General features: G+C 36.1%; 1 protein-coding gene across 1 annotated transcript in view; it reads right to left on the reverse strand.

The window, feature by feature from the left end:
- The window catches only part of LOC107698571 (receptor-type tyrosine-protein phosphatase zeta-like), a 52,245-nt gene extending 36,653 nt beyond the window's left edge, over nucleotides 1–15,592 (reverse strand). The window contains exons 1-6 of the mRNA XM_016499617.1: nucleotides 15,568–15,592; nucleotides 10,830–10,901; nucleotides 4,421–4,600; nucleotides 4,136–4,287; nucleotides 3,754–3,849; nucleotides 975–1,041 (exon numbers count right to left, since the gene is read on the reverse strand). Coding sequence (XP_016355103.1) covers nucleotides 975–1,041; nucleotides 3,754–3,849; nucleotides 4,136–4,287; nucleotides 4,421–4,600; nucleotides 10,830–10,901; nucleotides 15,568–15,592 — 592 coding nt within the window. The remainder of the gene's footprint in view (nucleotides 1–974; nucleotides 1,042–3,753; nucleotides 3,850–4,135; nucleotides 4,288–4,420; nucleotides 4,601–10,829; nucleotides 10,902–15,567) is intronic.
- Between the last annotated feature and the right edge of the window lie 782 nt (nucleotides 15,593–16,374).

The following is a 16,374-nucleotide window of genomic DNA, read 5'->3' on the forward strand; positions in this document are numbered from 1 at the left end:
GGAGGGCGCAATGAGCAAAATAATGCAGCGCATTTAAATTGTCAACACAAGGAAGTAACTCTATAAAAACGTGCATTACGTCTAAATTAACTCATAAAAATCAAATATAATTTCGTAAATTGCATAAACAATTATGAACAAAACAGCATCATGTATTTATGCATTGCTTAATCCAAAGAGCCGAAGCGCCATTCACACAGACTGCATTTAAAAACATATGGGACGCAGTGAAAATGAATAAACCTCCACAAATTCGTGACGTGTTTTCTAAAAGTTTCAACTGTTTTAACTTTGCATGGCTTTCTATACATCTCTTGTGTGAGACGCGAGTGCAGCAATCATATTTGTCCGTCTAAAAAATGCGCTGAATATGCGTTCTGTGTGAATGGCTTGGTTTCGGTTTTAACCCATTCAAGATCTTCTCCTATTATTTTGAATGCATAACACAGCAGCGGCGCGTCTCATGGGCTAGAGTAGACTAACAAAACATTAAAATGCAACAACGTCACTTACATCATCACCGCATCTCGCGCGCCACTGATGACGTTCCCTGACGCACACCTAACATTCAAATGCAAATGTTTATTTTAAATTCGACTAATATTCATTCTTTATTCACAATCTTCTCATCACAGGCAGGCACAGCACTCAATTCAGCATGTGTTCGTGTTTGTGTGTGCTATCTGCGTCACTCATAGCACGTGCCTATATCGTGCACTATATCGAACAATTTTTCCATCGATATCGAAGAAGGTGTACCGTCGATAAATATCGATACCGTTTTATCGTCCAGGCCTATTTGAGGGTGATTAAATTCTGACAGAATTTTCTTTTTTAGGTGAACTGTCACTTTAAGGGCCTTTGGACATGGAAGAGCTTAAAGGGGCCTCATGGAAAACAGGATTTTCCTATAATATTTTGCAAATGTGTAGAATACGACACTTTTAAATGTAGAATATGAAGATTGCACATACCATAACGGCTGACACTGTTGACTGCGTCAATGATGGCCATGTAGTTTTCATTATCCTCAGTACTTATCTTAAAACCATAAACCATAAAAAAATATTTAGCAGCTGCTGCATAATAACAAAATACATGATACATTACATGGCCAAAAGAATGTGGACACCTGAACACTGCACATTGTTGAGCATTTCAAAGTTGTTTTTTTTCTTTTGCTCTTTAGACTAAATTGAGTTTTTATCGATAAAAAAATAAATAAAAAAATTGATGACTCACATTTTAACCGCATCTATCTGCTTTCAAAATATGACATGTTCATACAAGCCACACTCTCAAAACATGCAGCACTAAACTGACAAAACAACACAATATACACACAACTTCATGTTATTGCACATGAAGTATACCAAAATATCCTCAGGGAAAAGCCTACATATTACAAAGATTTAGCAACACATTATGGTTACGTCCTGTTAGCCTTTACCATCAAAACATCTGTGTGAAGATGAGGATTTCTGAAACTGCTCTGTACCATTGCTAAATGCTGGGTGGGGGTGTGGTGAGGTTTTGAAGCCTGTCTTTGATGGAGTGAGGACGTTCAATAAAGCAAGTATGTTATGAAGAAACAGCAACACCACAATTTACATATGTGACCCTGGACCACAAAACCAGTCATGAGGGTTCATTTTTGGAAATTGAGATGTATACATCATCTGTAAGCTGAATAAATAAGCTTTCCATTGATGTATGGTTTGTTAGGATAGGACAATATTTGGCCGAGATACAACTATTTGAAAATCTAGAATCTGAGGGTGCAAAAAAATCAAAATACTGAGAAAATCACCTTTAAAGGTGTCCAAATGAAGTTCTTAGCAATGCATATTACTAATCAAAAATTAAGTTTTGATATATTTACAGTAGGAAATTTACAAAATATCTTCATGTAACATGATCTTTCTTAATATCCTAATGATTTTTGGCATAAAAGAAAAATCAATAATTTTGACCCATAAAATGTATTTTTTTGGCTATTGCTACAAATATACCCCAGTGACTTAAGACTGGTTTTGTGGTCCAGGGTCACATATGTAAAAATTATTTTCCTTAAGAATTTTGTTTTGTTTTCCAGTACAAATATCTAAGACATTATTAAAATTATGAATTAAGTTTAGCTTTTTCTTAGCTAACTAGCCAGTTTTTGTTTACAGGGTCAAATATTTGTCTTTCGGATGAGACGTTAAACCGAGGTCCTGACTCTCTGTGGTCATTAAAAATCCCATGGCACTTCTCGTAAAGAGTAGGGGTGTAACCCCGGTGTCCTGGCCAAATTGCCCCCCTGGCCCTTGTCAATCATGGCCTCCTAATAATCCCCATCCACTTGATTGGCTCTATGACTTTCTCTCCTCTCCACCTGTAGCTGGTGTGTGGTGAGCGCACTGGCGCTGCTGTCCTGTGGCTGCCGTCGCATCATCCAAGTGGATGCTGCACACTGGTGGTGGTTGAGGAGAGACCCCCCCACATGATTGTAAAGCGCTTTGGGTGTACAACAATACACAGTAAAGCGCTATATAAATGCATCATTCATTCATTCATTCAAATAAACTTAATTCAAGACAATAAACAAATAACTGCTGAGTAGATTACTTACAAATTGTAATCCATTACTGATTCCAAATTACATGACAAAAATTGCAGTTATTAACATAATTCATTACATTACACATTTTAGATAATATAATCAGATTACTTTTTGATTACTTTTGACCTAACTCGTTTATCACATTGATTTGAACAGGATAATCTTGTACCATATTGATATAAAAATACAAAGAGGAAGAAAATATATTCCATTCTTTGTTATTAACATCATGAAGTGAATTAAACATTACGTCAAGGTTTCCCTAACTGGGCTTCATAAAGGAACTGCAGGGGATTTGTGAGTTTAATGAAAAGTTAATAATTAATTAAATCATAAAAATGTAAAATTCAAATAAATCAATTTTAATAAATCATAAATTATTTTAATAAATCATAAAACAACAATCAAAAAAATGCTTACTACAAAAATGAAATATTTTATTTGTTTATCTGCATGTCATGTGACCATTAACCACCGTCAAAGAACCGTGAACATGCAAATGTGATACTTAATTTTAAAATATTTATTTTTAAATCTCAGGAGGTACTTCAAGTAAATATATTAGGTAAAAGAGGTTTAGCTGACAAAAAAAGTTTGGAAATGCCTGCATTACATGTAAATAAGAAATAACATGAATTTGTGCATTTTAATGTGTTTGAAAGACAAAAGACTTCCAAAGACACAGTAATACAGGGTTAAATAACCTTTAATTAATGTGTTCATCAGTAGTTGATGCAGTGTTGAAACACTTCTTAAACCTGAACTGAATTTTGTAAATCCAGTGGTCAAATGCTGTGTAGCCCCCTGACTGTATTGACTGATCTCTGTATGAATGTCCACAAAACGGGAAGACTTTCTGAGTGTACAGTATGTAAGCAGTAGGCTATTTTAGAAAGGAACATTTAAAAGATGAAAAAGAGGAATTAGGGAGAATCAGTAAATTATGAACAATGTATTGCTATTGTGTGAAAATATGCAATCATGTAATCAATAAAAAAAAAGTAACAGTAGTCTGATTACGAGTATTTTAAAATGTAATTTAATCCAATTACAAGTACTTAACTTTTGGAATCTGATTACATCATCCAGATTACATGTAATCAGTTACTACCCAGCTCTGTATATATATATAAAGCTGCCACACTTACCTCAAACAGCACGGCCAACGCTGTGATCTTTCCTGCTGCGCTGAGGGCCTCATCGAGGCCACTGAAAGCATCTGCCTCATAACAGTATATCTGCATCTGCACCAGAAACAAACAGTATCTAATCATTTGTATACAGTCACACTTCCAGTGAAAAGTAAAAGATAATGTGCAGTCGGAAAATAACCCCCCACTTCGTGATCAAGAAAATGACCAGCTGACTGTACATTATCCTGCTTATTAGGCAGTGAGTTAATAAATAATAAAAATAAAAATACTAAAAAAATGAAATAAATCATTATATAATATAATAAATAAATAAAAACAGACAAATAAATATAAATAAATAAATTAGAATTGACATTATTTTATTATGTTGACATACCTCCAGGGGGAATTTTTCATCGTTGAGGCCATGCTCCGACCCATCAGAGGAGGCATTGCACAGGCCCCAGTGGAAAGTGATGCGTCCCACCTTAAACTTGGACCTGAGTCCCACTCCACTCACAAAAAAATCTCCTCCCACATCAATGGCCACTGGAGACAACACATTACAGAAATTAACGGTCAATGTCTAATCACATCAAGTCTGAATTTTCAGGGGGGTTTTCACCTCTGAAACAATGCACATCTATCAAAGGGTTGATATTAAAAATACAATTGTTCTCACCTGTTTTCCCATCATTCTTTACTGTAGTGGAGTCTGATGTCTTTTCCGCCCATCCCTCTAATCTCAGCTTCTGGAATTGAATTTTGACCTGTGTCAGGCTCTCCTCAATGTTTATTGGTGATTGTTTGGCATTGTTGCATGATGGGTATTTCTTTGCCCAGTTATTTTGGTTTAGAGTTCCTGTGGGAAATGGAGTTTAATTGGATAAATAAATAAACCTCTTAAAATCATTCATAAATGTCAGAGGATGATCTCCTGTGCTCCAGTACAAACACATATACACACATAAACTGCATTCACAGACACACAGGTGCATCATTACATATGTAGTGGTTTTCTTGGGGGTTAATCCGAGTCCTCTCTCTGGAGGTCCCTACAGCACAAAAACAAAGCCCATGAACCAGGTCACCAGCAGTTCTAGGTCACTTCCATTAGCATATCAATAGCTGCATTACACCCCCAGCTGAGTCATAAACACTGGTGTACAGTAGAATGCACTACAGTTGAGTCAAATACAGTAGAACATAAACAATACATGAATGAAGAAATAAAAGCTAATGTTAGGCACAAACAAAGTGAAGTTGAGCTAATCTTAGGCACAAACAAAGTGAAGTTGCCAAAACCCTGTTGGGATGGTGTGGTAAAATCACCCTAATGCACAGTCTTAAGTGGCTTATTGGTTGTTTTAAGCATTTAAAACCATATTATTATTTTTATTATTACAAATTAATTTGACAAATTTCTATAAATATATACCATTTAATTTAATAGCCTAAATGTAAATTGGCTACAACTGATTTACATTTAAACTGTTGTGTAGGAAATTATACTAAATTATGTGTAATAATTATATTAAAGAAAGTATAAAAATATATATAAAAATCACAATTTTTCCATCAAGTAACAATAGCCTAAATGTAGACTGCTTATGGTTGATTTACAATTCAAATGATTTGCAAGAAGGAAGGGGGAAAAATCAATCAATAAATCAATTGTTCTGGCAAATAACATATTTTTTTAGCCTAAATTTCCAGATTTCCAGAATCATGAAAATCTTTAGTATCAAACCTCTCGTGAACATTTCCCTTTAACCACATAACAGCGCATAAAAAAATTTAATGTCTGTTTGTGACTATCATAATATTCTATGAAATAATAATAATAGACTTTATGACGGTAAAACAGTAGCAAAATGTGAATGTGAGAACTTGTTTAATATAATGAGTTTTGCTATATGAGCAAATATAGCTATTAAATATTGCTGTTTAATATATGAGTCTTGCTACAGGAATATCGCGAAAGGAGTAGCAAAAGTCAAAGCACTAGGATTTGAAGTTGTACTGCCAGATCTGAGAGATCAGAGTGCTGACTTGTGGTTGTACAGTGAAACTGAAGTAAAGTGCAAAAGTAAATATGTCTGTCTGTGATTTTGTTGATGTGAATGTCATTTTACACATTTGTAACTATTAATCTGCAACTTCAAATTCAAAATATGGTTGTTCTGATTATTGTCTGTGTGTGCAAATCGAAAGATTCAGCTTCTCACATCAGAGCTGTGAGTGTAAATTTCAACTTACAAATTCAAATATTAATATGACAAGTTCTCACATTCAAATCAACAAGCTCTCGAGTTTTGCTACCGTTTTACCTTCATAGGCTTTGTGTTGATGGGTTGTGACCAAGCGGCAACCTCCCGCTCTCTCTCGTGAAGCCAACAAGGAAGTGACTTAAACTGTAATTCAGCAACTGGCCGCTAGAGGCTGGCTGCAAAAGGGAGTCAATCCCATAGACTCCCCATGTTAAAATGCCCAACTTTACAGCAGAAAAAAACGTTTACAGCCTGGTTCAAAAAATGATTTTGGTCTATATAGCTAATTTTGCCCTTGATGACAACTGTGAGGGGGGTGAATTTTTTTATAACTCATCCGTTTAAATTTTATTAAGCCTTAAAGTTCTGCATAATTAAGGGCGTGGCCACTTGAGTGACAGGTGGATTGCCGCTGCTGTCACCACCGTCGAGCTAGGTGGGCGTGGCTTCAGCAACCAGCTCCCGCCTCTTTGCCTATTTTCGATTATCCGGGAGTGACGTGCCGTGACGCACTGCCAAGATGGCGACGGCCGGCTCCGCCCACATTTGAGCTTCAAAAACGCTCTTCGGAAATCTACGGGTGACGTCACGGACACTACGTCCATGTTTTTATACAGTCTATGGTTGTGACATGTCCCTCCATGGCTTCAGTGAACGGGGAAAACTAGACGCCTGACAAGCTGCAGCAAGTGCAAATCAGAGGAAAATGCCAGTAAAATGTCTTCACTTCTTCATTACTTAGCACTGTCACTTCTCTCCTTCCTCAGCGAAGGACTACAGAGAGAACAGAGTACAAACACTCAAAGCTGTCATGTTTCATTTGAATATGTCTGTATTTGTGTCCTTCTGTTCTTTTTGAGAGGATATATTGATATATATATATCAATCCAAGTACACAATATATATAGGCCTATATGACCACATGAATTTTAAGAATCATATGCTTTTTTGTTTGTTTAGATAAATCGTTCAGAAGGGTTTGACCAAACTAGGTTATTTACAAATCATCCAAACACCCAATTCATTTCTAATATTATGACTAAGTAGTATTAAATAGTAAAGAAATTACAGATCCATCTTTGAAATCTGATTGGTTGATAACTTTTGACAATGTTTAATTCAGGTGCGAAAAGAATTAATATCTATAGCGCATGAGCACAGAGAGATTTGCGAGTGCACAGGACACAGTTTGAGTGAGAAGAGAGACACGTTTTAAGTGCGCGCACTCTCTCCGGGCGAGAGCAGCGTGTATCTGAGCACGCATCCGGTTTTGTGCGAGAGCAAAGGAAATCCGCGCGCGAGCGGAGAGATTCGCGCTCGCGCATTGTATTAATGTGCTTAATGCACGCTACAATAATGCACTCTCGACATTTGTCAGTAAAATAACGCCATACACAACCACCTAATAAATGTGGGCCATTCTCAGGAAATGGTGCCATTTAGAATATCAGTCAGTTTGCATGTTACCATTACATCACCACCAGAATCAAACAAAAAACTGTTATATACATTCAAATATGTTATCCTGTGATATTTCCTCTCTTTCGAAGATAATGGTTTGATGTCTGGCATGAGTGACATAATAAATATATAGTGCCTATAGAACAGTGCATGTTGTGCTAATATTTAAACTGTAATTATTTTATAGAGTTAAATGTACTAAAAATGTACTTTGTTGTCAATTCAAATTATAATTAAATAAATTCCAAAACTACTGTGACAGGGTTCAAATGATATTGCACTTTAGGGTTATTAACAATAACTACTGGCACTCTGCAAATCTGGTGGTCCCACAATGTCTAAAGCCTGGTAATTTGGGCCTGAGGTTCAGAAGCAAAATTCATATAAAATGATTAAAAACATTTTCTAGGACAGCTGGCACTGTTTCTTGAGAATGACCATTAACTACATGAGAAGAGAAACCATATCATGCAAAACGACCTGATTCGGCCACTAAAGTACATTTCAGTTATCCACACTTACATAGAAATATGGCTTTCTCTTTATGATGTCAGAATTAGCTTACAGGGATTGATTATTCGTGTTTCAGTATTATTTAGACAACATGAGTGATATGAAAATGGGGTCAAAGAGGAGGAGGGGCCACAGTATTCTGGGTAAAGTTGATGAACGGTGTCCCATCTGCATGACCGACCTCCTGCCTGCAGTCCGGACACTATAATGCCCCCTTTCTTGTGCCAACCTCCAATGACACCCAGATCTGGTTTGTTGTGATGGGTCAAAGACAAGAGGTTTGAGGAGATGGAGAAAGTCTTTCCTAGACTAAACACATTTGAAACTCTGAGCCCCAGGCTGAAGATTCAGATCATTTTTTGAATCATTTTCCAAAGGAACAATCTGTAAATCATAGTGATCAGAAGCTAAATATCAAAAGTGCATAATAATAAGGAGAATATCAAATCTGGCCTACTTTCAATAACAAAGTGAGACAGGGGAATTCTCCATTGTGCTAGAAATGGAAAAGAGCTGGAGATAAAAAGATGAGGGATACAAAATGTGTCACTACTGTTGTTTGATTTGATACTTCAACTCTTCTCAAACTTCAAGGGGCCATATGATAAAAAAACAAGGTTTTTCCTGCTCCCCAGCTAATAAAATTATGCCCAAAGAAGGTTTTGCCAACATTCCCATTAAGTCATTAAACATTATTTCTGAATGCTCTGTGAACGTTCAAAACGTCTATTTTTTTAAGGTTTTTTTTAATATAGAAAATGTTAATGGAACATTTTATCACTTTGCAAACATTATGGGAATGTTACTTTTAATGTTCTCTGAACCATCTAAATTTAGTAAGTAGTAAAAAAAAGGTTAAAAGTCAGTTGGGTGTCCAACTAAATATTTAAAGGGGTGGTTGATTGCAATTTCCCTTTTTTAACGTTAGTTAGTGTGTAATGTTGCTGTTTGAGCATAAACAATATCTGCAAAGTTACGAAGCTGAAAGTTCAATGCAAATGGAGATATCGTCTTTTAAAATTTTGGCAGTGTAATGCATACAAAAACGGCTGGTAGGGACTATAACAAGTTACTTCCCGGGTTCATGACGTAACAAACCCAGATAAACCCCGCCCCTGGGAAGATGCAACAAAGGGGGCGAGGCCATGCTGCGCTGCTTTAGAGAAGAGGAAGAGAAAACTAGAGGTGCACGTAAAAATCTATTCATATATGAATCGCGATTCTGTCTTCTAACGATTCTAATGGATTCACAGTGGTTCTTAATACTGTTCCTCGCGCCCCCTGCTCTGCACACACTCTGCATCTCTCTCTCTCTCTCTCTTTCTCTCTCTCTCTCATTCAGCTCATTAGAAGTTAACATAAGCAGTAGCATTTACAAATAACAGCATATCTAAAAGTATGAGACAACAACAAACAAAAAACATAGGCCTACCATTAAAAGCCGTGCTTGCACAGGTTCTGCACGATCCTCTTCAATAATATCCTCTGCTTCTCAATCGGGCTCAAACTGATAAGCGATATTAACGACGCCTTTGTTTACAATACAACCAGAGCACATGCCGCTGAGGTGAGGGGCGAGACGTTTAGACACACACTAGAGGCAGTTTAGCCAATCACAACACACTGGGCTAGCTAACCAATCAGAGCTCATCGCCTATTTCTGAGGGCGAGGCTTCATGAAAGCAGGAAATGATTAGCGCGTTTCTCAGAGAAGGGACAGAGCGGTGTGGAATAAAGGTAAATTATGTGAAAAATAATGTGTTTTTTTAAAAACGAAGCATTAACACATGTTAGACTGCACCCCATAGACACAATCAAGCCTAGAAAAAAAACAGTGAACCACCCCTTTAAGAAAAACGGTCCATGATTGAATTTTTGTGCTAATGTTTTGGGAATGTTATTAAAAACCAACATTCTATTACCGTTACTGGAAGAATGTTTGTTCATAACTTTGAGAGAACCTTACTGGAACGTTAGCCAAAGTTCTGAGAGCATTCTCTATTAGCTGGATTTTTGATGTGCTGTAAAGATATAGGCTACTCTAATGCAAAACTCCTTCCTCAATGCATGAAAACTAAAATGCTAAAATGCTACATGCTAATCATTTACAAACGGTCATTGTATTGACATTGCAACCTTCAACACACTGAACTACAACCCTCCAGATTTACAAAGACTTGCCCTGGGCGTTTTCCCTAATTTCAAAGGCAATCACAACGAGTCATTTGCATAAAGTCTTAAAGGTGTGTCATCAAGAACAGCCTAAACAGGATCAGAGAAAGTCCTGGAAATTATGTAAAACTAAATTACTACAACAAAAAGTGTACAATATGCCCCCTAAAGCGTCTAAAAATTCATAAATCGTCTTCTAAGATTATACTTTCAAACACTATAAAGACACATAAGCTGTCTTAATTAAATTAACCAATTAAATCAGGCTTTCCATGGAAATACTGGGATTAGTCAGCTTCAGCAGAGATGAACAACACAACGGAGCCACAACTTGGAGTCATACTGCATGAAAGCCTCTAAACACACCCTTTAAACTTTGACATGCACAGTCTGGGCGAGATCAGACAGGACCTGTAATTTAGGCCACATTAACCTTGAAAGCTCAGTTAGATACGGATGAATTTAATCTGTGGCATTAAGCCCTGCATGCTTAGACAAAGATAAAAAACCTAAACCTGAGCTGGCATGGGGGAAGGATGCCACCAGTGCTTCAGTTCAAAATGTGCATCTTTAGAAATTCTGACAGGCCCTTTACACAGACTGAAGTCTAATCGCTATGATCACTATGCAGAGATAATAAACACAATGTAAGTACAGTTAGAATTCAACACTCACCCGCATAAGACCACTCTATGTTCTCTGAGAGTTTTTTCTGTGATCTGAATCCATATGCTTCTGATACATCCGCTGAAAAGAAAAACAAATATCAGTTTATTCCATCAAAGCGAATAAATATGTTTACTAAAAATTGTCAAATGGGCTACTTTGCATTTTTCTAATACATTTTTTTTTCATTACAAATTATATAGTAAAACAATTTGAATTTTTTCAAATATTTTGTATAACACTTTTCATAATACACATTGTTTCAAAGCAGCTTATAATGCATTTGGCAGAATGGAGCTGGGTGATTATAGAGCTGGATGATAATATAATTTACATTTTGCAATGAAATCAAAAAATCAAGAAGCTGAAAATTTCATTTGTTATGCCTACTTTTGCTTTTGTCTCAAATAATTAAATAAATAATTAAATACTTATTATAAATGACACAAATATTCAGGGCCGCATTAAGACCGCACTGGGCCCCGGGGCTATGACTTACTGCAGGGCCCCCCATCACAACAGATAGATAGATAGATAGATAAAGTACATAGATAGGGTACAACGGGGCTAAAGGCCCACCTTAAGAAAAAATGTGCTATTCACTGCGCCTAAAATGAATAATTGCAGAAAAAATATATACGTTGTATTGAACATTAATGGAGCAACAGATTTTGTGTGAAAATAAATCATTCAAGTTGTTTTGTTTAAAAATCTTATAAATGTATGAGGTGGCAAGGGGGGGCCTTTTACTTCAATCAACGATTGATATATTTCTACCGGATTATCTCCCAACCCTTAAATGAATATAGTTTGTTCAAACACAAAAACAATATAAATCCAGTTAATAATCAAACTAACCTAAAATCTGTGTGGACGATGACACTGTTTTTATCTGCTCCGTTTGCCCGGTTCACTTGCTGTTCCAGCAACTTCCACTCCATCATCAGCTTTAGTAAAATAACCTGATAGCTGGGGAATTTACGAAGTCATGTTTTTTATGTTGTTTGTATTTGAAGTTTTTCTTTTTTGAGCCCCTCTCTTTTAGAATTGCTGACATTTTTACTTATTGATTATTGTTCTTTGCGCGACCATTTCCAGATTACTCCAGAACAAAGTGAAGAGAGGTGAATGCAGACATACTGGGCAGCGATCACCTGATAGATACGTGCGCATATCGTTCAAAAGTCAAATATAGAATAAACGCATTTGATTGGTAAACCAAATTCAGACTTTACGTTTCAATCTCAAATGGTAATGCATGAAATTTACGGAAAAGTAAACTAAATAACAGCGCTAATAAGTGGGGGGCGTGGTGGCTTTGGCGATCGGCGCTCCAGTCAATCTACTCCACAGCCAATCACGGGCCCCCTCCTTGCCCTATGGTTAAAACGGCCCTGCATATATTAAATTAAATATAAATATAATCATTTATTTTTATAAAATAGTTAAGTTAGTGACCTGGTGCTGAATCTTAAATATTTCTTATTCATCTTTCATCATAAAATTTTTGTTGAATTATTATTATTATTATTATTATTAATAATATTATTATACTAGATTTTGTATCTCAGGAATGCCACTGTATATTCATTGCAATAGTAATATACTTTTTGATTTTAAGCCAAGATAAAACTGACAAATTTAAAACTCCTCTTTAACCTACCTAAAACCTTATGCATCTTTGGATTTAAAATGTGGCTTTTTTTTTTTCTTTCAAAAATTGGCTTGCAATATTGTTTAAAATCTCCTAAAATCAGCTATAAAACAGGATGGTTGTTTCAAAAAGAGAGATCAATCTTTAAAATTCCTCTTGCAGCAGCTAAATCATGCCATGACCTGCTGTGACCTGCTGTCAAAAAGTCCTTTGGATTTGATCCAGTATTAATGGTTTGACACTGCAGTTAGGTTGTAATCCGCCACAGAATTCTGTTAGGACAGTGACAGTGCCAAAATCAAATGGCATAATTATTTTAATTACAGTAATTATGCATCAGATGGTAAGAACAATATGGAAATAATAGAGAATATGAGTTCAGGAGGAGTTAAGCGGAAAGGCAAGCTCTATTATTCTCTTCAGTCTTTTGCCTGGTGGTTTCATTCACTTTATTTAAAAAAAAAAGGTCTCTTTTATTGTCAGAAGGTCGTCACCCAGGACTTTAAGGTCATGTGGTAAAAGTTCATCCGTAAAGTTCTTCCTCATAATCACCCCACTATTTCAAAACGTTGGTCTCCTGCTGATCAGCAAACTTTGGTCATTTTTTTGCCTTTATAAACAAAGTCCTCCAATCACATTCTATATAGGAAACAATACATCTGTACACTGTAATATTTGTGCAAAATATGTCCATTTGTGTTCCTTAAAAGTCATATGGGTTTGGAACATGAATTTACTTTTGAATGAACTTTGTCTTCCCTTAATCCTCCAAAACCGACTAAATGAAAGTAATAAACAGAGAAGCAGATGCAGTGGGAGAGGCATATAAACTCTAAAAGCCTTCTGCCAATGCTCTAATTAGTACATAATTAGCCTGCATGCCTATTGCATGTGGGTCGGACCTCTGATCCATAACTGTCTATAACTCGATCTGTGCCATTTCAGTCTCATCACTGCAGATTTACAAACAAAAGTAGAACAAAACTGACAGATCATTGGAAAGCAGTGAATTAAAACATAGACAGTGATTTAGTCTTTTTCTGATAGAGCTGGTTTACTCTAAAATGTGCATCCAATTACCTTGATCAGCCTGAAAAAAGTCTAATATTTCTGAGTGATTTGAGCTAAACAAGCAATATCGATGACCATTGTATAGGGTCCTATATGGTCCTTTGAGTTTTCAGTTCATATAAAATCATTATTAGATATTAGAAAATAATTTTTATGAGAATTTGTCCCTGGTGTCAAAACAAAACAAACAAAAAATTAAATAAAATTTGTTTACATTTTAAATTATTTTATTTTATTTTTGAATGTATTATTTTTCATGGTTATTCTCATTTTAAATTAAATTAAATTAAATTAAATTATTAAATTAAATTAAATTAAATTAAATTAAATTAAATTAAATTAACTATTTTTAATGATTAGTAATAATGTCAAGATGTTAATAAATACTTCCCATCAGTTTTTATGGGAGAAAAAAAACAAAAAATTCTTGAGAATGACCCTTTGGATCAGATTTGAACAATGTCAACAACCATTTCAGAGGTTTCGGTCTTTCCCCATCCAAGTAAATAGGAGCTGAATTTCCAAGCACAGAAAACAGCTATCCTGGGGTAGTGACCACGATGGCCACCAAGAGAACTGACTAACCTTTAAGACAGTGATATTTTGTAACTGCTCACTGTTTAGTTCTAGGACTGATAAGAAAGTCTATTAAGCTGTCAACAAGTTAACCACACAATACCTCCATTCCTTTTAAGCCAACATTGTTTTTGGTTCCAACAGTCTACTGCCAAACTCAACCATGTTAATACTTTAAAAAGATGAAAGAAACCTCCCTAAAGAGGGCTCTGTCCCTTGGGAGAAAGGCCACAATACAAGCAACAATGGCTTTGACGTGAAACACCTTTACACCTTTAGCTAGGATACCCTACACTGAATGGGTTTGCTGAGGGAAACTGCCTGCCTATTCACTAGCAACAGAAGTAAAGTCTTGGCTCATCTTTCTGTTAGCTTTTGTCTGTCTGTCTACACATTGGTTTTGGTCCTTTCAAGACGGTCTGTGCACCTGTTAGGCCATACAAACGTCTACACGCGTTTACAGTGTATCAGAGTGTCACGTCTAGTCATACATGCTAATTATAGCTCACCCAGGGCAGCTTTTCTGAGCTAATTTAGCACGCTCAGGGAGTATTGACAGCAATGAAGTGTATTTTGTTTCTTTAGATTACCCTAACAAAAATGACCATGGTAACCACAATTTTTGCCAAAATACAATTGATAGAGTTACTGACATTGTTGTGTTGACGTTTCTTCCATTGTGAAAAAGAAATACTTTAGCATACTTTTAAAAAGAACACTTATCACTGAAATAATTTACTCAATGTGAACTAATGTAAAATATTTTCGAGCACTTAATTGCATGTTATTTTTGATTACCTGAAAAAGTATTATTTAAAAAATGGTGAATGTACCTTCAGTTAGCAGTCTTGTTAGCAAGTGCTAACTAGTTTAGAAAAGGACTGAATGGAATAGCTACTAGCACACTGCTCTTACTATTTCTGCCAGTTCAACCCTTATGAAAATGAACCATAGTTTTATTATAGTAAAAGTAAACCATGTTTTTTTTTTTGTATATTCATTACCATTTGTACAACCACAGTTTTACTACAAATACCATGGTTAAATTATGGTTAGTGTAGCAAAACCATGGTTAATTTGTGGTTACCATGGTCTAACTATATAACCATGGTTTTGGGGTTTTATTTGATTAATTTACATGAGGGAATACTTTACTTAACCAGTTAGTTCTATGCTAAGCTAGAACACTGCTGAAGTCAGTGGAGAGGCGGCCATTCACTCGCTCCTCCCCATTGAACTGCGCCCATGTCCGTTCTCATGGTCTGGCCCATTCACCGTTTCAATACAAACACAACAATAAGATCAGTGGCTCAGCCGTGAGAGGCACGGCGGTACTTCAGGTCCATGCATTGTAACGCCTTGCTGCCTGCCTGATTGCTTTTGTCTGACAGGACCCATATTCCCTTTCACCCAATCAACAGCTCTCATGTGAGCCAAGAGTTTTACGCATGGGCTTGATTTCCTGGTACATGGTGTAACAGAGAGTGAATGAAATATAAAAAGGACCTGTTGCATTCTATACAATGTGGCGAGGAGGTTTGGTTACTCTGTACTATCCTCGAAAGTAGTGGAGTTTAGCAGACATTTTGCTAATGAAATTCAATAGCTTTTAAGCTTATATGAAGCTGTAAACATACAATATGGTGGTTCTTATAAACCACTTACCTTTCATTTTTAGAAATTACATTAGGGCAAAGGTCTATCCACACTATAATGATAACTATATTAGCGTTCACATCAATGGACAATAACGTTCTATTTATTATTCGCGAGCACTGCGAGTTTATCAACTGCTGGTTTAAATGCCTGTGCTTTTTAAGTTCTAATTGGTTGTCAATGTTTTTATTGTTCATTAAAAAATATTGTTCTCAAAGTGATTCCAACAATATTGCTCCTTTGTGTTTTTATCAGTATAGCTATGTTGTGGGCAGAGGAGAACTGGTTCCCGAACTGACCCTGGTTTATCCCAAGGTTTTTTCTCCATTTCTGTCACCGATGGAGTTTTGGTTCCTTGCACCTGTCACCTTTGGCTTGCTTAGTTGGGGACGCTTGACTGATTGCACAGACACTATTGAAAGAGAGCTGAAGTGGATGATGACATCACTGAATTATCAATGAACTGACTTTAGCTGGAAAATGACTCTTTGTGATTGTCCTCTTGCATTATTGACAAACTATTTTCCTGTTTGACACTGTAAAGCTGCTTTGACACAATCAATATTGTATAAGGCGCAATATAAATATAGGTGACTT

The sequence above is a fragment of the Sinocyclocheilus anshuiensis genome, unplaced genomic scaffold, assembly GCF_001515605.1.
Source record: "Sinocyclocheilus anshuiensis isolate Anshui unplaced genomic scaffold, SAMN03320099.WGS_v1.1 scaffold1054, whole genome shotgun sequence".
Lineage (NCBI taxonomy): Eukaryota > Metazoa > Chordata > Actinopteri > Cypriniformes > Cyprinidae > Sinocyclocheilus > Sinocyclocheilus anshuiensis.